Below are 25464 nucleotides of genomic sequence, written 5' to 3' on the forward strand. Positions count from 1 at the left end.
TAGGGAATCAAATGTTGGCATAATGCCACTTTCCATCATCAAGTGTGGACACATGGAAAATGCTACACTAAAGTACTGTTTCTTATTTAGAAAGATGGTTTCTTGAAATTTTCCATTTTAAAGGGAAAAACGCTTTTAGGATTTATTTTCCTTCCATGCCAAAGAAACGTAGTGAAGATCGTGCTGGGTCCGAATGGTGTATGCATTCAGTCTGGTTTTCTATTTTGGAGAGAAATATCATGAATTAACCTAAGGGCGGGGGAAAACCCCACAAGCACAGTTAATTATATGATGGTAGTCTCAGATGGCCAGAGTTGATTGCCCAAATTTCTCTAACAACTGTGATTTATCAGTTTGTCTAAACAAGAGTTATTAACTCTTTTCAAGTCATTAGTTTTCTTTGAGAATCCAGTGGAACTATGATCTACATTATCCAATGCACTAGAACATTTTGGACCCTAATAAGTCTCTGAACTTTGGAAATGGCACCACGATCTAACCTTTCCATTCATTCAGCTATTTTGATATTCACTCATTAACCATATATTTTTTAACTGCCTTACTTTGTGTAGTGTGATACAGCCAGAACTGATATTTTCAGCTCTTGAAGTATACTCAGGCGGCTCTTGAAATAATGAGTGATACACACCCAGGAGATCAGAGGATTCTGGAAGTAGAAGTACTTTGAGGATCTTCCATTCTGCCCTCTTCATTTTACTGATTAAGAAACTGAACCAGTGAGACAAGACAATTTGTCCATAACCACCAATGCAATATATTAGTGGTAGATAGGGAACTAATACTCGGGGTTTTTGATAACTTGACTATTTCTGCCGTATCACCATATCGAAGAAAAATAGTATTTTATAAGTTATATTAAGTTTAATTTTTTTTTTAAGTTTTAACATGTGTCCAACTCCTAATATTATGATTTTTTTTCAAAAAAAAATCTTTTCTTCCCTTGTGAATGATGAGAATCCAAATTTTTGGTTCTGGTTGCTTGGCAGCCAACCACTGCACTTTTGGCATCTCAATATCTCATCTGAAAAACTGAGATAAAAATATCTACTGTGCTTACCATACATAAGATATTTATGAAGGGCAAATGAACTACTATATGTAGAAAAGGCTTTCCAAACTATACAGATAAAATTTATTCCATTTATAAGTTCACAGCCTCACTCAGTCTTCATCTTCCCAGGTTAAAAAGCCTTCATTTTATAATCTTCCTTCTAAATTTAATAGAAATCAAAAATGTTTAAATCATGATTTAAAGCAACAGTCCGGAATGCTTGGTTTAAATATTTTTGTCCCACAGAAAATATTAACCTCATTTGCTACAGTGTTAACTCATTTTTCTACTATGCCAAGATGGATATAATTTTATAAGGTACATATCTTTCTAGTTAAACTAGTTTCAGAAGTTACTTATGAAGACTATCAGGGAACCGAATACTTAAATATTGGGTCATATTACTCACTAATAAATTTCTTTGTGTCCCTCTTCTCCCTCAAATCCAGATATCTTATTTAACATCGAAGCCCTCTATCATCTGGTTCCATATAACCTGGACAACTTTATCAACCATTTAGCCTTGATGCAAGTCTTTGCTACCCCTGAACAAGTCTTGTCTCCGATGCTCACACCCCTGTCTCTGTCCCCTTGCCCAGGCTTTTCCTATGGTAATCAACCTTCTCCTAGGGACAGTCCAGCTATGTCATGTCTTCAGGGTCGGATTTGAGGCTTATCTTTTCTATCATATGTTGTAACTACTGAGACTAATAACTACTCAGACTAATCACTAGTCATTAATAACTAGTCAACCACAATGATCTTGTACTTGATTATTCCCACGCATAAAGCTTAGTCTCCTATTTTCTTGTGCTTTTCCTGTTGTTTTCATGTCTCCTCTCTAGCTAGTATGTGACCTTATCACAGGTGGGAATTTTATCTTGTACTTTTCTGCTGGTCCTCATGATACACAACAATGCCGGATCACAGTACACCTTCATAACTATTAATGGTGTGATGAATGGATGATTGACGTTTTCAGTAGTCATTTTCTTGTGTTATCGCCATAGACCGGAGGTCATCCTCTAATACGCATCAGTTGGATCTTTTTTCCCATAAGAGATTGCTTTTCCCTTAGCCACATCCATGTACCAGTCCATCCACACAGCCTTTTGTTATCTTCTGCACGTCTGTTGTCTGACTGTCCAGAGAATAAAATTTCCTGATTTTTGGAGGGAAGAAGCCAGACATAGTCTATTTTTCTGTGATAATTAGGAAATACCTAAAAATGTGAACTAGAAACACAATTTGTACCATGGTTCAGTTTAAGGTTAATTTGGAAGTATTTCTATAATGGTAAGAAACTGCAATGAGTATATTAACTTAGATTTCTCCTTATAATGCTATATTTATTTTCAGTTTAAGTGTTAGTTATCTCCTAAGTCACTTCAGAATGTTGTGCACATGCATATTAAGGGTTTGATAAGCTTGTTGGGTATGATTTAATATAGATTATAAACTCTAGGTTATTGAGCGACTGTTTCGAAAATACATTTTGCTGATCTCTCAGCATGTTTTCCTTTTTTATTTATTTTATACTTTATATGTTATGGTATATATATAGAAACTTACCTGAGTATTTATAATTTGAGAATAGAAGATATCAATTAGTATTCATAGGAGGAATATCAAGAAGAACAAGATTTAAACACAGTTTGATAATAAGAGCACCTAAAATTAAAATTACATGACACAAATATTTATCTGTTTTTGAGATAGGATGAATTACTAAATTTTATGTAATGATAAAGTTACATAGACATTTAGTCATAGGTTTTGGGTATACTGTACTTGTGTATTGGAAACATATCTTGAGAAAATTGATATTAAAAACCTAAACGAAAAACAGATCCTGAATATGGAACAATAAAGATAACAATAGAGGGTTGGTTTTTTTTTTTTCTGGATTGTGTGTTATTCCATAGCAAGGATCAAGTTACAAATTATTGTAGTTTCTGCATTCGCCGTTCCCCATCCCCAGGCTGAAGTACACTGGGAGATTTGATAGACAACTCTGAAATTCTTTGATAAATGACAGAATGAACACAACTCTGTGTTTTTAAAGATAAAGTTTTTCTTCTAGTTAACTTATAGTCCCTCATCGGCATAGTACAAAGCTATTTCCTGGTGTTGAGTAATTAGTATATTTTGTATTTAATTATAATTTAATACTTCCTCAAACAGAGGTTTCACACCTGTCTAGGTAAGATCACCGACTATTAAGTTGCAATAGTAATTTGAAAAAACTGAGTTGGCAGAGATAAAAATCTATGAAGACAGTAAGTTTTTAAGTATTTAACCAGTTATCAGCTCTCAGTATAATATTCCAGTTTTCTTACATTTGATTTTAGATATATCATTATCCTTTTCTTGCCTTATTAAGCTACATGCGTATTATATATAGCTTTAGCTATTTAATTTTTCTTTTTTATTTCTTTGAGAGAGAGAGAGAGAGAGAGAGAGAGCGCACAAGCGAACAGGGGAGGGGCACAGGGAGAGGGAGAGTAAGAATCTCAAGCAGGCTCCATGCCCAGCATAGACCTTAATACAGAACTGTATCTCATGACCATGAGATCATGAGCTGAGCTGAAATCAAGGGTCAGACACTTAACTGACTGAGCCACCCAGGCTCCCCTTTAGCTATCTATTTTAAATCTTGCATTTGTAATTATTAACAGATATTTTCTAATTCATAGTATTTCTGAAAATATTTTTTCAGCTTTATGATTATCATTTTCATTTTACCTTCGTTTTCCTTCCTAGTTCATGTGTTACATGTAAAGTAACTTCAGGCTACATATTCTTCCAGACTAGGTCAAACATCCTATTAAAATATGTCATGAAATTGTGGTATCGGCTTAAAATTGATTATTAAAAGTGAATAGAAAAATTGCATCTCTAATATGCAATTATTTTTTAATAGTTTACCCTCAAAAAATAGATATTCAGAAATAACTAGCCTACTGTTTATAGCTTTAAATGCATCTAACACATTGAGATTTTTACAATTACAGGGGTCGAACTGGAAAAATAAGAGTGCAGAGTCTGAAGATTGGATTGATGTCTCTCTCCAAAGGTCTCTTAGAAGAAAAATACAGATGTATGTAAGACCTTTCCTATACGATAGTGTTTTTGTAATAATAATGATAATAACAATCAATTGGCAGCTTACTTTATATGGTTTGCTTGTAATAAGAGTTTCCATTCTTTTTAACCCTTATGTACATGTACCAGGCTAGCTAAAGGGTGCCAGTTAAGAAGTGATGTGGAGTTGTGTAAAATGAGGTGAGGTGCCTTGATGGAGTGAGAACCAACTGTATATACATCTTATTCAATTCTATCACCTCAGAATGTAAGCACTGTGACTTCTGTTTTCCAGCTGAAAAAAATGACTACTGAGATGGGTTGAAAATCCAGTCAGTGGCTGAAGAGGCTGTTACGGGGCTAGAATTAGATTGTAGATTTTTCTGACTCCAAAGCCCAAGTTTTCTCTACTTGTCTATATTTCCAATGCTTGAAAAGAAATTAAGATGGACTAGAACCTTTATACTATATTTATAGGAGAACTTTGCGTACTTCTAATGTCAAAAAAAATCGAGATGGGCTAGAACTATTACAGACATTGACAAATAATTATATTTTATAGGGTGAGAAAATAAAAAGTGATAAAATATTTTTATTTTGTTCTGTTTTTTTTTTAATTCACCAAATAAATAAGTGGTATCCTTTTACCTGTCAGTTCATGAAGGGTGGGCATCTTGGCATTTTGAAAGGGATGGCCTGGGGAGCCAGGGACATCTGCCTTCAAATCTCAGCTTTGCCACTTAGTGGCTAAGTGACTTTGGGCCGGTTACGTGATCCCACTGAAGACCGCCAGCTAAGAGGCAATATTACTCCCATTTCACATTTCAAGAGGCTAAAATTTAATGGACTTCCTTCAACTGAAGGATGAAGCTAACATTTCTCACTTTGAAAGCAATTAGGGATAATATGTGAAAAGTACCTAGAAATCACAGTTGTAGCAATTGCTGCTGTGTCTCCACACTTTTACATTTTTCTGATTTAATTTTGTCCATAAAATGTGGGTGACTTGATCCTGCCATGCATGTCTTTAGATGTTTCTTCACAGAATATATCTGTACATTTTGGGGAGAAGGAATGTGGAGATGTTTGATCACAGGTCCTGTACATTTAATTGAGTTTTGCATCTTCTGTGAACATACATTTTTCAACAGTTTTATTTTCTGGAATGTCTGTGAGGTGATTTGGCTGTGAATTTCAGCTCTGGATCAAGATGGCTTGTTTTTCTTAAAACAGTTTGACAAGAATGTCATTGAAAAGAAATGTGGGATTTATAGGAAACAAAAGACTGATTGTAAGATCAGGAGGTGAGGTACCTAGATGGAGTCAGACCCTAGTAAACCATGCAGAAAAAAAAGCTTTGCAGAAGGTTTTTGTTTGGTGGCACCTTATGTATCCAGGATTTAAATTGTCTTCAGCATCATAATTGTCAAAAATAATCATTTTCAAAGCTAAAAAGGTTATTTCTACGAGTGGGAAAGGAAAATGTTAAGGAAAGCATCACTGTGCCAGTATGAGAAAAGTACTTTTCCTCTTCTGTAATTTGGGGTTTTCATGTGTTCCCGAAAGAATTTAGGGTTCCTTAAAAGTAACACTTACATCATGGTTCTCATCTCACTCTGAAACATACAAATTCAACCTCAAAGTTGATCATGAATCTTAAAATGTCAGCATGATCTGTTTTCCTAGATCAATGTTTCCCCTCCCTCTTTCCTTTTCAAGTTGATTATCAGAGACTAACCTCAGACCAAAAGAGAGAGTTACAACACAGTGACTATAGTTATAGAGCAAAAACCAAATTCTACACAATATAGGAAGGGTTTTTTTTTATTTGTGCACCTACCTTCAAGCATATTTCTGAAATGTATAATCTTTCAGCCGAGGATGGTATTTCAGCATGTCTGTACTCAGACACTCGTAACACAGTGGACACACTTCCGATAAATGTTGGCAAATGTGATACTCCGTATTATTCAACATTAAACTTTCAGATTATGGCAAGGGAAGTAGAAGCCCTGCAATGGCAATTTCTGATATTTATCTTAATCCATAAAGTATGCCATTTTAGGACTTTTTTAAATAAGACATCTCTTGGGTTGAAGTCCTTAAATCTTTCCTGTAAGTATTGAGACTTTGGAAACGTTCTGGGGTTTTGTTTTGTTTTTTAATTTGAAGTCCTTAGCAACTCTGATTCCAGTTTTGATTTCCCCAGTGACATCAGAACACTTCCTCATTATTATTTCCTTTGTTAGGTTAATATGGAAGACAATTTGCTCTCCAAACTCCATGGCAGAGGTGTTATTCTGAGTCAAGTGGTAGTCATCTGCACATTGATTTTGCAATGGCTAATGTCAGTGTCTTCACCCTGGTGACCCCTCCTTCTCTCTTCATGCCTTCTTGAGAATATCTCTTGATTAGGTTATAGCAACTGCCTGACCTTGCTTATAGCTGAGTGGCTTTCTTGCTTTATCAAAACCACATTTACAAAGATCTCTTAGAATGACCTTTTGCGTCTCTTTTGTGATTTGTTGGAACTTGAGTTTTAGATTGTGACCTGTCCCCACATTCTGATACTCCTTTTTGTTTATGACTAGAATATCAAAATGTGAACTTATATCAGAATTCAGAAGTATGTCAAAATGAGAAGGAATCTTACGGTTTGTGTTTTGTGTGTAGTTTTACCTTCATGGTAGCATAGTAGTACAACCGTCTTCCTCAAAAGAAGAAAGTTAGGCGTGATTGATGTCACTGAAACGTGTACTTGTCTGTGTAGAACATTATTGCTTAGGATGTCTCTTCCTAGGAATGGGTTTCAAATGCAAATCATAAGAATCCTGCATAAATATTTTCTGGCTGTGACAGTCTTATTTTTTTTTAACATTTATTTATGTTTGAGGGAGAGACGGAGCATGAGCAGGGGAGGGGCAGAGAGAGGGAGACATAGAATGTGAAGCAGCCTCCAGGCTCTGAGCTGTCAGCACAGAGCCCGACGTGGGGCTCAAACTCAGGAGCTGCAAGACCATGACCTGAGCTGAAGTCGGACGCTTAACCAACAGCCACCCAAGGGCGCCCCGATAGTCTTATTTTTAACAAAGTAAAGGTGGGTGGGGGCTTGGACAAAATGGGTGAAGGGGAGTGGGAGATACAGGCTTCTAGTTAGGGAATGAGTAAATGACAGGAGTAAAAGGTCCACCATAAGGAATATAGTCAATGGTGTTGTAACAGCATTGTATGGTGACAGATGGTAGCTACACTTATGAGCAGCGCGTATATAGAGATGTTGAATTGCTGTATTGCACACCTGCAACTAATGTAACATTGTGTGTCAACTATACTCAAATTTTTTAAAAAGTTAGAATAAGAGAAAAATAAACAAGTAGAACTCTAACCAAATCTAACTAAACAAATGGTAATAGAAATTAAATTTATCTTACTTAGGTTTGCTTTCTCTGTGTATGTATGCTTATAATTAAGGTGACATTTCATTATAATCACTGTGTCAGTATTACTGAGCTTGGTTCAGTTGTCTGAAAATTCACTGTTAACAGTGTTAGATTTGGCATTATTTCCCGTAAAAAAACCCCAAAAAACCAAAAATGATACATTTTGGTCTGATATTCATTTGCCAGATACTGTTTGAAAATGGCTTTTAGGATCAAGTAAGTATTTACTCCCCTTCTTTCTGTTCTTGGAAAACTTCACATGGAAAGCATTTCGAATTTTTGCGAGTTTTGAATTTTCAGAACTTGGAAATTCCTTTCCAAAAACAGTATTCATTTCTATGACAAAGTGGATCATTTTTACCTGAAATTTCTCCCTAGATAACTAACGTGATTCGTGTCCACTTGATTTTTTTTTAATCTACATCATTTAAATGACAGAACCAAAGACATTGTTTACATAGAACGGTATAAGCAGATGGAAGTTACCCTCTTGGCTCTCCTCCTCACAGATCTCTTTAAGGAAGTGGCGGGACCAACAGAAATGTGTGACCAGAGGCAGCTTGGCCTGTTACTTCATGATGCCATCCAGATCCCTCGTCAGCTGGGCGAAGTAGCAGCTTTTGGGGGCAGTAATATCGAACCCAGTGTTCGCAGCTGCTTCCAACAGGTAAACACGAGGGATCCCTGGAACGTAGGATGTGCCAGGAATGGTACTGAGGATGTTCCGAGAACTGGCAGGGGAAACTTGAGCTGGACCCACATGGTAGAAGACGCTGGGTACCATCCCTTAAGCATGTGTTTTATTTCTTCAAGCACATGGTTCAAGGAACAGCAGCCTCCTCAAGGAGATTTCCTGTTTGTCAATGGATAACACCCTCAGTCTTTAAAATGTGCTATGAGAGTGCTATGATTTGGCCCTGACGTTGTCCCGGCCCTCACCTCTTACCACTCATCCTCTTACTGTCTGCTTTCCACCCGCAGTTTTATTTACATCCTTCATTCCTGCCCTAGCATCTTTGGTCATGTGCCCTCTGTTTAGAATATTCTTCCTTACCCTTCACCTACAAACTTCATTCTCATTGCTAATCCTTATTCTTTTTTTGGATGTTTGCTTAAATCTCACATTCTCTGAAAATCCTTCTCTGAGCCCTTCAGGTGAGGTTGTGTGTCCTTAACTATATTCACCTGAATCTCCTCTGATTTCTTACGATGCTCATGAAAGTATGATTACATACCGAGTTATAGAACTAATTGGTTAGTGTTTTTTTTCCATACGAATCCCAAAATTCTTTTTAATGCTTGCTGTATATAAAAGCATTCTAGAAATGTTGCTACTGATGTTATACATATGTGTAAAGGAAAAGGCTAAGATATTTTGCCAAAGCATATCCAGTGATTTATTATTGCTGAGAAAAAAAAATGCTCACACCATCTCTTTAAGGAGTACTGATGTTATGGGTTATTACATTTTATAATGGCCCTTTTACTTGTTTTAGAGGTATAAAAAATACCAAATGAAAATTCTAAATATGATTCTCCCATGTACTGGTTCATAAGATAACCTTCACAAAAGCAGGAGAGAGATTAAATGAATGAGTTTTATAGGATTAAAATGTTTATGTGAAGATAGTACTAGAATTGTGTGATTTGGTTTTTGTTTTTTTTTAATCTGAGTCTCTTAATGTATTGAGTTTTTTTCTCCTTCCTGTATAATTTCTGCCTTTTCTTTTTTTTTTAATGTTTTTTTTTTTTTTTTTTTTTTTTTGAGAGAGAGAGAGCACGAGAGAGAGCACGCATGAGCAGGGGAGGGACAGAGAGAGAGGGAGACACAGAATCTGAAGCAGGCTCCAGGCTCTGAGCTGTCAGCACAGAGCCTGATACCGGGCTTAAACTCATGAACTGCGAGATCACGAGCTGAGCTGAAGTCGGCTGCTTAACTGACTGAGCCACCCAGGCGCCCCTAACCTCTGCTTTTTCTAATTTTAAATTCTAAGATTTTCTGTCCGATGAAGAACCTTTAACGTTTTGTAATTTAACTGGCCTGGAAACAGTTTTATAACTTTTCTTTCACTTCATGTAGATTCTCAGAAGATTATAATACAACACCAGCTGCAATTTAAATGAAGACATTTTCTTCACTTTCCATATATTTGTTTCTTTACCAGAATAACAACAAGCCAGAGATAAGTGTGAAAGAGTTTATAGATTGGATGCGTCTGGAGCCACAGTCCATGGTTTGGCTACCGGTTTTACATCGAGTGGCAGCAGCCGAAACCGCGAAACATCAGGCCAAATGCAACATCTGTAAAGAATGTCCAATTGTTGGGTTCAGGTGAGACGATCTGTCTCCAGTGGTGGCACAAGACTATTTTCTGTCGTTTTGTTGTGACTTCAGTGTATGTCCGTCATCCTTTCCCACTGATTCCCTCTGGGGATTTGTGTCCTCAATAAATGGGATGCTTAGCATATTCATTCCGTCTATCTGAAAATGTCATTCCTTCTTATAGCCACTACATGAAACTTATCTTTTTATTATTATTATTGTTATACCACTTTGCCCCAGAAACAGAGATTTTTCTGAATCTCTATTCATATAGATCCCAGAAACGTTCATGCATGATAATTGTATGACTCATTATACGTACATGGCTCTGATAGGATTCGGTGATGTTGTAAGGCCTTTGGAATCAAACTTAGTAAGCAGAAAGCAACACTTTTTAAAAATTTATTTTAGAGAAAAATTGGAGGGGAATGGGGGAGAGGTTGAGAGAGAGAGAGAATCTTAGAGCCCGACGTGGGGCTTGATCCCATGACCCTGGGATCATGACAGAAGCTGATATCAAGAGTCAGATGTTCAACCGACTGAGCCACCCAGGCACCCCCAGAAAGCATCATTTAAATAGTGAGAAATCATCTGATTACTTTGTTACTTCTGCCCAGTTCTAATGTGAAGTTGATGAACCCTACTGTTCACCTTCACAGGAGGAAGCTTTGTCAGGAAATTTTGAGATTCATTTCTTACTGATGCTATAAAAGTTGGATGTGTCAAGCTAATAAACATGATTCTAATTCTCTGCCATTTGCATTCCCATTCACACATTACAGAAAGTCTTCTGACGTGGGTATTTGTCTTCCCATCATGTTGAAACAGATGGAAACATGCTTTAGAGACTTGAATTCCAAATTTTGCTTTTTTTTTTTTTTTTTCCACTTGGGAGGTGGTTTTGTTAATTTCCCTTGTGAAATTCAAGATTCTCCTGGCCCTAATTTGGAGCTAAGGTACTAAGAAAAATTCCACATTTGTGGCCAGTCTGCCTTTTATTTCCATGGTGATTTGGATGAAAGTAATTCCTTACCACAAATAATTGATTTGGATTAAATAATAGACATACAAGCCAATGAACTTTCTTTTCTTCTCTCTAGGTATAGAAGCCTCAAGCATTTTAACTATGATGTCTGCCAGAGTTGCTTTTTTTCTGGTCGAACAGCAAAAGGTCACAAATTACATTACCCAATGGTGGAATATTGTATACCTGTGAGTACTGAGCCCCTTCCTATTATTGTTTTGTTTTGTTTTTTTTTTTAGCAACATACTGCTTTTGAATTAACTAATGTCAAAATTATTCTGTTCATTTAGACTTAACTTCTTATGGAAAAAAATCACTTCCAAGGTTACTTAACTAATTTTTTTGTGTGGTTTTGTTTTCTTTTAAACAAATACATTTATGTTGAATTCATTAATACAAAATAATTATAGTTTTTTCAGAAAAATTACTCTGTTACATTTTGTGTACATCTATGTTTTGATTTTTAAACTTAACTTTTTGCTAGGGACCTTTTTTCAAGAGCTCACACTGACCTACATTGAAAATGATACTATATGTTCAGAAACCATGTTTCTTTTAGGCACATTTAAAATGTATTTTCAGGGGCATCTGGGTGGCTCAGTGGATTAAGTGTCAGACTCTTATTTTCAGCTTAGGTCTTGATCTCAGGGTCTTGAGTTCAGGCCCTGTGCTGAGTTCTACACTGGGCATGAAGCCCACTTAAAATACATATATATATATATATATTCGTAATTAAATGTATTTATATTAGCAAAAAAGTAGAAAATGTAAAAAAGTAAAAAAATTCATAAATCTAGCTCCTAAATCAAATCAAATCTCTGATTTTGTTCAGATTTATTTTTATATTTACGTTATTTTCATCTTTTTTTCACTGAACACGTTGTATGGTAGTGTTACCCCCTATTGTCACACAGTGTGATTTTTCCTAGTTATAGAATATTTGAGTGAATTACTAAAATTTAACCACTTTCTCAAACGTATTTGGACACTTTGTTTTCAACTATCTGATATTATAAACAACACTCAAGAATATCTTTGTGAAAATAGCTCTTTCTGTATATTGCATAAATTACATTTCCATAGAATAAAACACTGGAAGTAAATGATCTAGGTCAATGAAATGAGTATTTTTATGGCCAAAATTCCTCATGTCAACTTATTTCCAAAAGATGTTTATACTACTTTACATTATTATCACATTTTATTAATATTCCAGTTTTGCTAGCATTGGATACCAATTCTTGTTCCTTTGATTTAAAGCTATTTTTTTCTGAAGTATCTCCATTTTCTGTCAACAGCTATTTTTTAGCTTCCTTCCAAATAGTAAACCAAAATTTATTCATAGACTATACATTTTCTTTTGTTTAGGGAATTGAGTTACTTCTTTGGATTATAAATTGACAGAAAGGCAGCAATACTTACAAAATATACACATGTAAATCTCACAGTCTTAGGTATCTTATCTCAAATAATAGGTACCCCACATATGGAGAGGAAATCTCTAGAAAATGCTATGGAATTATAATAGATGAAATACCCATAGTGCATAATAACTTCAACTAGGAAAAAAAATCCCCCAAGAAAATTTATGAAGTACCATTTATTACTATGATTAACATATTTATTCAGTCAACAAATAAATATTGAGCACTTACCTTGTGTCAGACGCTGCTCTCAGCTCTAATTCATCAGTGTACTACCAAGATAAACAAGATTACAGTCTTTCCTGCTACTTTCCATTTAGGAGGAGGGGATGTGTGACAAGGAACAAAGAAACAAATAAATGAGATGATTACAGATTATATAGTAAGCAGGCTTTAAAGAAATAACTGGATAATGAGACAGAAGATTAGAGGAGGCACTTTAGATAAAGAAATCAGGGAAGGTTGGCCTGAGAAATTATTTGAGTTGAGACTGAAGGATGAAAAAGAATCAGTTGCGTAAAGAACTAGTCGAAAGGTATTTCAGAGAAGAAACAGCAGACACCGAAGTCTGGAAATGGGCAAGAGTTTGGCATGATTGGAGCACAGAAGAAAGTGGAGTATATTCCACAAGAGGTCACACTAGCTATGTCATTCACACAGTGAAGATATGGAACCCCTTGTTCAAACTGTCTTACAACTTTCAGCATGGCAACAGCAGAGCACTAAGCCAAACTTAGGGAGCTTGTGAGTGTGGGACCCCTGCAACTGCACAAGTCACACATTCATGCAGATGGGAAAGAAAGAAGGGGGGAATGACACGGGAATAGAAAGGAACAAGTGTATCTGTCAGAGTGAATTTCTCCCTCCACAAAAGAGAGAGTGGTAGGAGTTGAGATTAAAGAAAAAGGGGGTTATCAGATTGTGCTGAACCCTGTTGGTCATTGTAAGACATTGGAGAGAAGTATAGTATTAATATTTGCTTGATTAGATAGGGTGCCTCAGTGGCTCAGTTGGTTAAGCATCCAAGTTTGGCTTAGATCATGGTCTTGCAGTTCATGAATTCAAATTCTGCATCTGGCTCTGTGCTGACAGTATGGAACCTGCTTGGGATTCATTCTCTCTCTCTCTCTCCTCTCTCTGTCTCTGTCTCTCTCTCTCTCTCTCTCTCTCTCTCTCTGCCCTTCCCCCAATCATGCTTTCTTTCTCTTTCAGAATAGATTAATAAACTTAAAATATATATAATTGCATGATTAGATCTAGGCATTTAGGAAACTGATTATAAAAAGTTAATGTCAAAGTAGGAAAAATCACAAAGTAAATATACGTTAAAAATGTATAAAAATGACTACATGTTTCAAGATGTATAAAATAAGTAAAGATGTATATAAAATTACTACTTTTCATGGTCTTAAATACAACAATTCCTAATGATTTTGCAAAATACCCATACAATTTGAAATCTGCATCTCTTCAACAGCAGTCATTTGGCTTGAGAATCACGGATACACTGATGTATTTCACTCTCCAACTGTCATTTTTGAATGAATTCTGTATATTACCCAAAGCTTTTCTTGTTACTTGGATTTTACAAAGCCATTGTTGTCATGTCTAAGATCACAGCTTACCCTGCATTGTAAGGGGTGGCTTCCTTTTTGCCAATGTGCTTTGGGAGGTCCTTTGCCCCTTTTCTGGAGTTTGTGTAGTGATCTTAATAAACAACCTGCTCATAAATCATATCGTATGACAGGTTATTTTCTGTATTTGACCCCACAACCCTTGATAGAAAGACTAAAAATATATTTCAATTCAAATTCAAATTGAATTTTTGAACAGTATACTCTTGAATTAATAGTAATGAATGACTACGTGAACTCTTCTCCAAATTTTCTTTCTTTTCATCCACATTCTTTGGATTTTTGCTCTCCTCTTTTAAGTGAGCTTTTTTGTTGTTGTTTTTTTAATGTTTATTTTTGAGAGAGAGAAAGAAAGAAACAGAGCATGAGCAGGGGAGGGGCAGAGATAGAGAGGGAGACACAGAATCTGAAGCAGGCTTCAGGCTCCAAGCTGTCCGCCCAGAGCCCGATGTGGGGCTCAAAACCCATGAACCGCAAGATCATGACCTGAGCCAAAGTCGGATGCTGAACTGACTGAGCCACCCAGGCACCCCTTAAGTAAGCTTTTTTTATACTTCATCTGTCTTTTACCCAACATTCCCTAAACTCTTTTGCTGTCTGCCTTAGAAAATGAACTCAAGGGGCACCTGGGCGGCTCAGTTGGTTCAGCTTCTGACTCTTTTGGTTCAGGTTATGATCTCATGGTTCGACCCCAGCATAGGGCTCTGCACTGACAGCACAGAGCCTGTTTAGGATTCTGTCTGTCTCTCTCTTTCTCTCTCTCTCTGCCCCTCCTCTGCTCTCTCTTGCTCTCTCTCTCTCTGTCTCTCTCTCTCAAAATAAATAAAATTTAAAAAATAAGAAAATGAACTGAAACATGAATTTTTCTTTTTTTTTTTAATGTTTATTTATTTATTTAGAGAACATGAGCAGGGGAGGGGCAGAGAGAGGGAGACAGAATCCCAAGCAGGCTCCGTGCTGTCAGCGCAGAGCCTGACACAGGGCTTGATCCCATGTACCATGAGATCATGACCCGAGACAAAATAAGAGTCAGACACTTAACCGACTGAGCCACCCAGGCAGCCCTGAAATGTGAATTTTTCAATACAGTGATAACCACTGCTTGCGTGTAAATGGATCAGACCTTCTTGGCAGATCCTGGTGTTTGCATTTCTCATAGTGCATCTCCACTTGTGGTTGGGATGATGCTCCAGTCATATTACTGACTTCATTAGTCAGTAACAAGTGACTGTTGTTGAAAGTTTTCTGAAGGCTTATTTTAAACCCTCAAAGCTCCAGAAATATTTCTTCAAACATATCAGCTTACTGTGACAATGTTTATCTTTGGATGTAAGCAGACGAATGGTGTGTGAATTCTCTATCATAATGTATGAAGGCATTTTTTGAAATTGTTAGTAAACCATTTATAGACAGAAGTGGAGTTCTTCTTTCTCTAGCAGATGTCTTTTTTAAACTTGTCTTTCCCTCTACCACTGTATAACCCAACTTTGTCCATTTAAGAAGTTTGTGATTAGGCTCAGGTAGAATTCATCTAAAACAGCCAACATGACAAAAATTCTGTTTAATTCTTGTCTCTCTATCCCTCCAAATCCCACCCCTTCACAAAAACGTGTCAGTTTTTACATCGTGTGTAAAATCTTCCCTACCTTCTCTGGCTTCCCCTCAGGAAGACTCTGATAACATACTGGATTGTATGTTATCTTGTATTATTTTCTGTGTGGTGTTTTGGCCCCCTCAACTCTCTTTTTAACTCCTTGAGGACAGAAATGAATCTTGCACTTTTCTTACTATGCTTAGTTAAATCTGGCTCATAAAGGCTAAATGAGCTTATATCTTATATTATAAACACTAATTACAGAATTTTAAAGCCGAAAAAGATCTAAGAGATCATCTAATTCATTCTCATTTTAAAGAGAAAACTAAGTCATAGAAAAGGTGGTGTGTTCAAAGTTGGTGGCCTGGATTTAGTGATTTTACTCCATTAGAGAAATATACATAATTAGGTGCATTAGCTAACTGGTTTCTGTATGCTTGCTGGAGTGTTTTATTTGTTGGGTGCTCTAGTATATAGGCATTTTGCTGTGGACTTGGAGATAGAGTGAAAATGTAATTAAGGAAAGAAAAGACCTCCATGTGGAGAAATTTAAGTTGATGTATTTTTTAAAAATGACTAAGTTTGTGGATTAAGATAATAGTCAAAATTTTTCTTGTTACCTGTGTACTACATGTTTGAATTCAGGGATTACTATTTACTTAAAAAATAGTGACATTTTCTATTAAAGATGTTTAGATTTTAAATTTCTTTTTTATTAGAATAACAGTTTGTAATCATTTAATTTCATAGTGAAAATTACCCTGATTGTGTCTTTTAAAAGAAGATTGTGTGCTCCTGTTGGAAATAACCAAAATTTAATTCAAATTATAAACATTTTTGTATGTTAAGACATGTAAAAGATAGTCGTTTAAATTAGAGAGGATGGTGCATTTCACATATGATCTATAAGAGCTTATACAATTGCTGACAGTAAGAGAGAGCTGGATAGGGTTAAATATTAAGGAGAATGGAAAATGTTTGGAATTGCTGCTGGGGGCAGGCATGAGTCAACAAGGGATAAGCAAATTGATTGCTACGTTGCAACAGGAGTGTAGCTGAGACTAATTGGCAAGGATTTGCACTGATTCCATCATTGCTCAGTCGCTTTGGAATTAAAAACGATGGTAGGTGTAGTCAGAGGCCAAGGGAGTGAATGATTCAGAGGTCTTAATGATATTGGGATTGCTTTGAGCTATCCCCATACTGAAGAACTCCCAAATGGGGTTGAAAGGCTCAAGATGAAGATCATGGGGGGAAAGAACAGGTTTATTCATATTGAAGAAGTAGGGGCAAGGGTCAGGGTGGTTATTTTTTCCAAGTTAGAGATTTAGGACTGAACAGTTTTGAGTCATGACAAGGTCTGAGGTGTGAACATGCCCCAATATGTGGCTAATGTAGAACATAAAAGGTTTTGAGATCAGATGGCATTTAGAAGATCATCAGTATGTCTCTAGAAGTGACAGGCAGCTGTGCCTGGCCAAGTACAGTCAAAGGGGAGTGGATGGGGACATTGGTTTTAGTTGGTGAGAAGATTGAGTCTAAGGGCAAAATGCTGTAAACCTTTATTCTTGGCCTTTGTGGGGGAGAGGTGATACAGCCCATCATGGAGAGAGGATGGTGGGGGAGACATTGTTATCACAGGAACATCAGGATTCACTGAAGAGATGGGTTGCAGTTCCTGTTAGGAATAAGATGTGGGGGAATGTGTTTATATGTCAAAGAATGCAGAGTCCATGATAACAGGGAAAGAAAGGTAACTAGGCAGAGGCTGTGAGCATCTGGTAAGGGACTGTGGTGCAGTCCACATAGAGAAAAGGAGAAATGGAGAAAGGCGATAATGAGGGTGCTTTTTCTTTGGCAAATACAGGTATTAGAACTGAAGCGTGAGTGGGGATAGGCAGATGGTTTGAGAGAACGTGTTAGCTTAGGGAGAAGAGATGGGATGTTTGCAAAATTTTATTGCTAGAAAAGTCAGCAACATCAGCTATTCCAGTATTCAAATTGATGGAGTAGAATCATTACAAAATTCTCTGCGTATGTGCAAGGTTTAGACAGGACTAGTTTGCACTGATGTTTCATTGAGATTTTGATAAGAAGAGGGGGAGGACAGGAAAAACGTACTGCTATGGGAAACAGCTTATTACACTAAGGACACTTAAAGCACATTTGTATTGCATTTTTTAAGCAAATGCATGTTACTTTTAAAGCAATAGATTCAAGCATATTCTTGCCAACATTGTTTAATATGTGGGGAAATACACCAAAGTTTCGTATTTCAGTGTTTCTAGAAACTGTAGAAGAACCCATTTTCTACTGAGAAAAAAAAAAAACAGAGAAGGTTTTCTTTTAAAGTTAAAAGTGAAAAAAAAAAAAAGTTAAAAGTGAAATCGCATTTTTCCTTTACAAACCAACTATATGTTGTTAGCAAGAAGCAGACAAGAACAATGGGAAACACCAGAATTAGTTGTTCTGTCCACTCCCCTCCACCTACCTGCCAGCATCAGTGTTATTTGTAAGACTATCAAAATCAAATACAAGAAAATGCTGGCTCATTCTTAGGAAAGCTGTGCATTGCTTTAGTGACGTTTGGTTTTGGCAGTGTTGTTTCTTCAGATGAGACGTGAGATGTTTGCCAGTTGGCTAAATGTGCAGGATCATTGCCACTTCTGTAACCTCGGCATCCTGATGTGGCTTCTCAGTTCTTGCTCCCCTTACCGTGTGCTCCCAGGAAGTTGAGTGCATTTAGAGTGTGTCATTAGCTCTTAAGTCGAAGTTTGGACAACATCCTTTTTCCTTTGGGTGCCTTATTACCCTACTTATTCTTGACCCCATGGTGATTCTGTTAATGCTAATTTTTTAGTTTCATGTTTTTCCATTAGAACTTGAAAGGCTCCAAGCTTGTCTTACTAATTCCATCCTATTCGTGGAATTCAAGGTATCTGAATTTCAACTTGTTGAAATCAATGAAACTTAAATCAATGCCGAGAAGTTGTTTTTGCAATTGAAAAAAAAAAACCCTATTGGAATGTCTTTAAGATAAGTCCTGTGATAATGAAATGTACTCCTGGGGCGCCTGGGTGGCGCAGTCGGTTAAGCGTCCGACTTCAGCCAGGTCACGATCTCGCGGTCCGTGAGTTCGAGCCCCGCGTCAGGCTCTGGGCTGATGGCTCGGAGCCTGGAGCCTGTTTCCGATTCTGTGTCTCCCTCTCTCTCTGCCCCTCCCCCGTTCATGCTCTGTCTCTCTCTGTCCCAAAAATAAAAAAAAAATGTTAAAAAAAAAAAAAAAAAAAAAGAAATGTACTCCTTAGAAGTATGCATGTGGCATTTGGGATTATTGACTTCTATGTTTAAGAAGTAAATCTTGCTAATGATGGTGCTGTTCAACAGTGATTTTTACACTTGTGCACAATCCAAGCAATGATGTTTAATTATTCTACTCATGTGCCAAATGGCTGTGTTGTTTTCTTATAGAACCTTGGTTTTCCTCTTTGTACTTCCTTGTTTTACTTGGTCCAGAAGTTACTCACCTTTGTAGTGAACAGTTAAAGCTCTGATGTTCGGAGTATTTGTTCAAGAGTAGGTATTGCCATCCAAGTTATGAGCCAAAGACATTTGGGGGATATTTTAAATAAATATGGTTTTGCTTGTTTATTTGCAGTCGTTTTTGATGTTTTGCTTAAATTGCCAAGTAATTATAAGTTGGATGTTTTGGCGGCCTCTAGCTGATTTGACATCATTGTTAATAGTCCTTTGTATTTTTTGCTTTGTGGATCCTTGGTGTTAATAGGAGGAGTTTTTTGAGCCGAAGTAGTAAAGCAATTTATTCAAGGATCTACTTGACTATGTTATGAGGGTTAACATTTCTAAATTCTAGATTCTTTTCTACCTCAGCCTTGTTGCTCCTTTTAATTCACATTAATGAGAAGGAAAAGACTCTCAGTCATATATCCATGTTTTTGAAGTTCAATAATACATAGGTATCAGCATTTATAATAAGAATATACAGTTTAAAATATGAACAGTGATATGTAGAATAATACACATGCCTTTATATATAGATACACAAACACAAGTAAAAGATTAGCTCTAAGTTTTGCTTTATATGATGTCTATATTTGTCCTCAGTCAAAGAATAAAATGAAGGAAAATTTAAAATACTCCCAACTTTGGTTGGCAAAATAGAACTCAAGAGTGAAAAATCATCTGATGCCAGCTTACACAGGAATTTTTAAGGTTTTGGTAGAGTTACATGGATAGACTTACCCCAGGGTAGCTTTTATAATTCAAGCAACATGTTTTTGTATTTTATGCATTCATTTGTATTAGTTGGTGGGGTGCAAGTTGAGAACTAATTACTTCTTATTATCCAAATAAGTTTTCATCATTATCTCTGTGCTACTTAATAGCAGCACAGTGGAGGGGAGTATAATTTTGAGTATTCACGTGCCTACTTGTCTGTGTAAGTTTAGTTTTAAGATGTTTTTCCCAGTGGCTCACCTTCATTAGCTTTCCAGAAATGACAGTTGGAAAGACAGTCCTCGTTTGGATATATAAGTTCTTCTGTGCTTGTTAAGAAGCAAGCCAGAAGGGGGGTGCCTGGCTGGCTCAGTCGGTTAAGCCTCCGACCTTGGCTCAGGTCATGATCTCGCAGTTCATGAGTATGAGCCCCACGTCGGGCTCTGTGCTGACAGTTCAGAGCCTGGAGCCTGCTTTGGATTCTGTGTGTCCCTCCCTCTACCCCTCTCGCCCTCACTCACTCTCTTTCTCAAAAATAAAATTAAAAAATTTTAAAAGTCAAGCCAGAAGATTTGGGGCAGATGGTGGTAGAAGTAGCTTTAGAGTTTTTCAGTATCTTTTGACTGTCATTTTCTTCCCATTTCTAAATTAGTTAAGTAAAAGGAGAGCGACTAGACAATAAAACTAACCCCCTGGACTGCATTTACACCAAAACTAGGTAGTAAGGTATCCCCCAAACAAGCCACCACCCAGCCACAAACCTGTAGAATATCATTATCTTTAAGAGGAAAAAAAGGAGGCAAGGTGCCTGAGAACAGGAGAACCGCAAAATAGACAACAGATCTTTAGTGGAAAGCTCAAAAGGCTGGTTTGGGAGAACTGTGAAACTGGGAGGAGCCCAGAGGGGAGGGTCTGAAGGCTCTGGGGTGGTGGGTTTCTGGAGTCCTCAGACCTGACCCACCAGGGCTTCCTTCCAGCAATAGCCTCACACTGGACATACTGCTAGGAATGAAACTGACACAGCAGGTCTGAGCAACAGAGATGAAAGAAAGAAAAATGGGTAATTAGGGCAAGGGAAGAGGACCTTGAAATCAAACTCAAGTACCCTATTTTTGAATACTCCACAAAAGCAAAAGAAGAGGGAGCTCTGTGAAGGTAGAGAAGCTTTCCAAAATTAGGAAAGTTAATTTCACAACAATGACAAAATTGAGCACTACAGAGTATCAAGTTTAAATCTCAGGGGTGCCTGGGTGGTTCAGTGGTTAAGTGTCTGACTCTCCATTTTGTCTCAAGTCATGATCTCACAGTTTGTGAGTTCGAGCCCCATGTTCAAGCTTAGGATTCTCTGTCTCCCTCTCTCTCTGCCCTTTCCCTGCTTGTGCTCTCTCTATTTCTCTCTCAAAAATGAATAAATAAACAAATGGACAAACATTTAAAAAATTTGACAATACATTCTATTTAAAAAGATTAAATCTCATATGTTTTCACTCTTATGTGGATCCTGAGAAACTTAACAGAAACCCATGGAGGAGGGGAAGGAAAAAAAAAAAGAGGTTAGAGTGGGAGAGAGCCAAAGCATAAGAGACTCTTAAAAACTGAGAACAAACTGAGGGTTGATGGGGGGTGGGAGGGAGGGGAGGGTGGGTGATGGGTATTGAGGAGGGCACCTTTTGGGATGAGCACTGGGTGTTGTATGGAAACCAATTTGACAATAAATTTCATATATTGAAAAAAATTTAAAAAAAAGGTTAAATCTCATATAAAGTAAAAGAAAAAAAATCTTCCAGCCATTTAAACAAAAGGAACAATATGACTTAAAAAGGAAAGAAAATTAAATAATCAACAGCAAAGCTTTATACCGAAAGATAATGGAGGGACATATTTAAGAAACTCAGGGAAAAAAAGAATGTGAGTCAAGGATTTGATATTGAGAAAGCTAACCTTCTATTATCTAGTAAAGATACAGAAAGTTCTCACCAAAATATAGGAACTTGGGTAATATTGTACCTAAGAGCACTTCTTGAAGATTTATTAGAGACCAGTCTTCAGACAACCAAAATAATAGAGAAACAGCATCCTAAGAACTGGTAGAGACCATTAAATATATTGTTACCTGTAGAGCTTAAACTATGTGGGGCTAACTAGAACAGGTTCCTACTGGCCAAAGATAGGACAATTTGAGCTTCAATACTGATAATAATTACAATAAGCCAAAATACACCAAATATGTTAAAAATCTTTGAATTCATAATGATAAGTGAAAATAATTTTAAACAGTGGTCATCTTCAGAGGATGATAGGAAACCAGTGCATTACTGGGGAAATAGGTCAATGAAAGAGAAAAATCACACATGTAATCCTGCCTTTCCTGAATGAACTATATTACTGAGTGACCAGATAGTAGATGAAGGGACATGTTTTTATATAATGATTTAAACTAACAAATGAAAATGAATGATAGAATCAGATTATTACCATTTTTAAGTCCCCATTGGATGGATATAGATATTTCGCATGAAGGCTGCTAGGATCACTGAAGAGTGATAACCAGACCTCACGTGCCTGCCAAACACTAGTGGTAGATAGTCTTGCCAGATCACACTTGAGGCTGATGCCTCCTCTGGAGCCAGCCGCTAGTTTGCAGGATACCCAACGGATTGAGGAACATGCTGAACTACTGCACCAAAAATACACAATCGGCAAAGTTGAGTGAGGTCAAATTGCCTGTGTTTTCTAACAGATAAATTGTAAGGAAATGTCAAGTATGGAGGAGAAATCTGTACATTAAAAGTGACTTAAAATATATCAGATTTTTTTTTAAACTAGTGAGACTAAACTACAGTGTCTAGGGGTAGACACTGGGGTGAAAAAGTATTTTTTAAACACAAGGTAGTTATTGCTTATAAAAATGAGGGTAATGGTTATTATGGAGAGAAGGGAGGGCTATGACTGGGATGAGGAACATGGAAGGGGCTTCTGGAATGTCTGGAAAAGTTTAATTTCCTGACTGGATGATATTTGCCTTATAATAATTCACTAAGCCCATTTACATAGTCTCTTCAGCAAAAGGTGGTGGGGAAAACTGGACAGCGACATGCAGAAGAATGAACCTGGGCCACTTTCTTACACCATACACAAAAATAAACTCAAAATGGATGAAAGACCTACATGTAAGACAGGAAACCATCAAAACCCTACAGGAGAAAACAGGCAGCAACCTCTTTGACCATGGCCACAGCAACTTCTTAGTAGACGTGCATCCCTAGGCAAGGGAAACAAAAGCAAAAATGAACTATTGGGACCTCATCAAATAAAAAGCTTCTGCACAGCAAAGGAAATAGTCAACAAAACTAAAAGGCAACCAACAGAATGGGAGAAAATATTTGCAAATGACATATTGGGTAAAGGGTTAGTATCCAAAATCTATAAAGAACTTATCAAATTCAACACCCGAAAACATATAATCCAGTGAAGAAACGGGCAAAAGACATGAACAGACACTTTTCCAAAGAAGACATCCAGATGGCTAACAGACACATGAATGGATGCTCAAGGTCACTCGTCATCAGGAAAATACAAATCAAAGCCACAATGAAATACCACCTCACACCTGTCAGAATGGCTGACATTAACAACTCAGGCAACAACAGATGTTGGTGAGGATGTGAAGAAAGGGGAACCCTTTTACACTACTGGTGGGAATGCAAACTGTTGTAACCACTCTAAAAAACAGTATGCAGGTTCCTCAAAAAATTAAAAATAGAGCTATCCTATGACCCAGCAACTGCAGTACTAGGTATTTATCCAGAGGATGCAAAAATGCTGATTCAAAGGGTCACATGCACCCCAATGTTTATAGCAGCACTATCAACAATAGCCAAATTATGGAAAGAGTCCAAATGTCCATTGACGAATGGATAAAGAAGATATGTGTGTGTGTGTGTGTGTGTGTATACACATATACATATATATACATATGTGTAGGTATATATATGTATATACATATATATATATATATATAATGGAATATTACTTGGCAATCAAAAAGAATGAAATCTTGCCATTTGCAACAACGTGGGTGGAACTAGAGCGTAATATACTAAAGGAAAGAAGTCAGAGAAAGACAAATAAATGATTTCACTCATGTGGAATTTGAGAAACACAACAGATGAACATAGGGGAAGGGAAGGAAAAATAAGATGAAAACAGGGAGGCAAACATAAGAGACTCTTAAATACAGAGAACAAACTGAGGGTTTCTGGAAGGGTGTTGAGTGGGGGGGGGGATGGGCTAAATGGGTGATGGGCATTTAGAAGGGCGCTTGTTGGGATGAGCACTGGATGTTGTATGTAAGTGATGAATCACGCAATTCTACTCCTAAAGCCATTATTAATTACACTATATGTTAACTAACTTGGATTTAAATAAAATTTAAAATAATAATAATTCATTAAGCCATACATTTGTTGTAGATAGTTTTATAGATCTGTGTTTTATTTTTACAATAAATACAATAAAAAGAATTTAAAAAAAATAAGTTGGTCCAGTCACAAACATTTTAAGCATGGTTATCCCTGGGTGGTCAAAGAGCAGACAGTTTTAAGGTTTTCCTTTTTTCTCTTTCATGTGTGTTTTTTCCCTAATTTATGTACACTCAGTGTGTCTCAGACATGCAATTTAAAGGTTATCAAATGACATTTCAATATGTTTTGTAAAAATCAACCTACAGGGTGTCTTAATGTAATAATAGGTATTTTAGTCAATGGCTATGGGTTCTCTCTCTTACAAAAGTTAGGATTGTTGCATTTTTCTAGGAGAAGTGACATAGTGCTGGTATGGTGAAAAGACCCAGGTTTGTGAGAGCAGCTTTCTCCTTACTGATTTCTAGGTCTGAATCCTGGAAAGCTTTAGTGTCTGTGTCTGAAGGGGTCAAAAAAGTGATGCTAATTTCACTGCCCTTGATAGGAAAATGAGACTGAAGGGAATCTATTTATAAGGGGCAGGATTCTATGCCAATTCTATGCCTTGTCTCATACAATGAGATCTACAAAATCTTTTGTTCTCCTTCTTTCTTTTCTTAACAGCAATAGATAAAAACCTAGTCTTTCAAGAAATGCATGGATAACTTTACCAATGTGGGACAATTTGTGTAATAATGAGTGACTTTCAAGTCCATCCTCAGATCATAGTATCAATAGTAATTTGCTTAAAAAAGAAAAAGCACAGGGGCGCCTGGGTGGCTCAGTCGGTTAAGGGGCCGACTTCGGCTCAGGTCATGATCTCACGGTCCGTGAGTTCGAGCCCCGCATCTGGCCCTGTGCTGACAGCTCAGAGCCTGGAGCTTGTTTCCGATTCTGTGTCTCCCTCTCTCTGACCCTCCCCCGTTCATGCTCTGTCTCTCTCTGTCTCAAAAATAAATAAACATTAAAAAAAATTTTTTTTAAATAAAAAAAATTAAAAAAAAAGAAAAAGCACAAACTATTATACCTAGCGTGAAGATAGAGTTGAGTTTGATGGTATTTATTATGCTAGGTGGGTGGTCCTCTTTTTTTTGCTTTTTACCAAACCATTGCTCTTGCACTTCGAAATGGAAGATATTAGGTACTGTCATTAGGTAGCAAATTAGACCAGAT

General features: G+C 36.9%; 1 protein-coding gene across 5 annotated transcripts in view; it reads left to right on the forward strand.

The window, feature by feature from the left end:
• Positions 1-25464, forward strand: part of UTRN (utrophin) — a 408075-nt gene that overhangs the window by 348283 nt on the left and 34328 nt on the right. For all 5 annotated transcript variants that reach the window (XM_049653027.1, XM_049653026.1, XM_049653028.1 and 2 more), the window contains 4 exons: positions 4087-4172; positions 8106-8263; positions 9762-9928; positions 11020-11131. In XM_049653027.1, the coding sequence (XP_049508984.1) occupies positions 4087-4172; positions 8106-8263; positions 9762-9928; positions 11020-11131 (523 nt within the window). The remainder of the gene's footprint in view (positions 1-4086; positions 4173-8105; positions 8264-9761; positions 9929-11019; positions 11132-25464) is intronic.

Source organism: Panthera uncia (assembly GCF_023721935.1).
Source record: "Panthera uncia isolate 11264 chromosome B2 unlocalized genomic scaffold, Puncia_PCG_1.0 HiC_scaffold_24, whole genome shotgun sequence".
Taxonomy (NCBI): domain Eukaryota; kingdom Metazoa; phylum Chordata; class Mammalia; order Carnivora; family Felidae; genus Panthera; species Panthera uncia.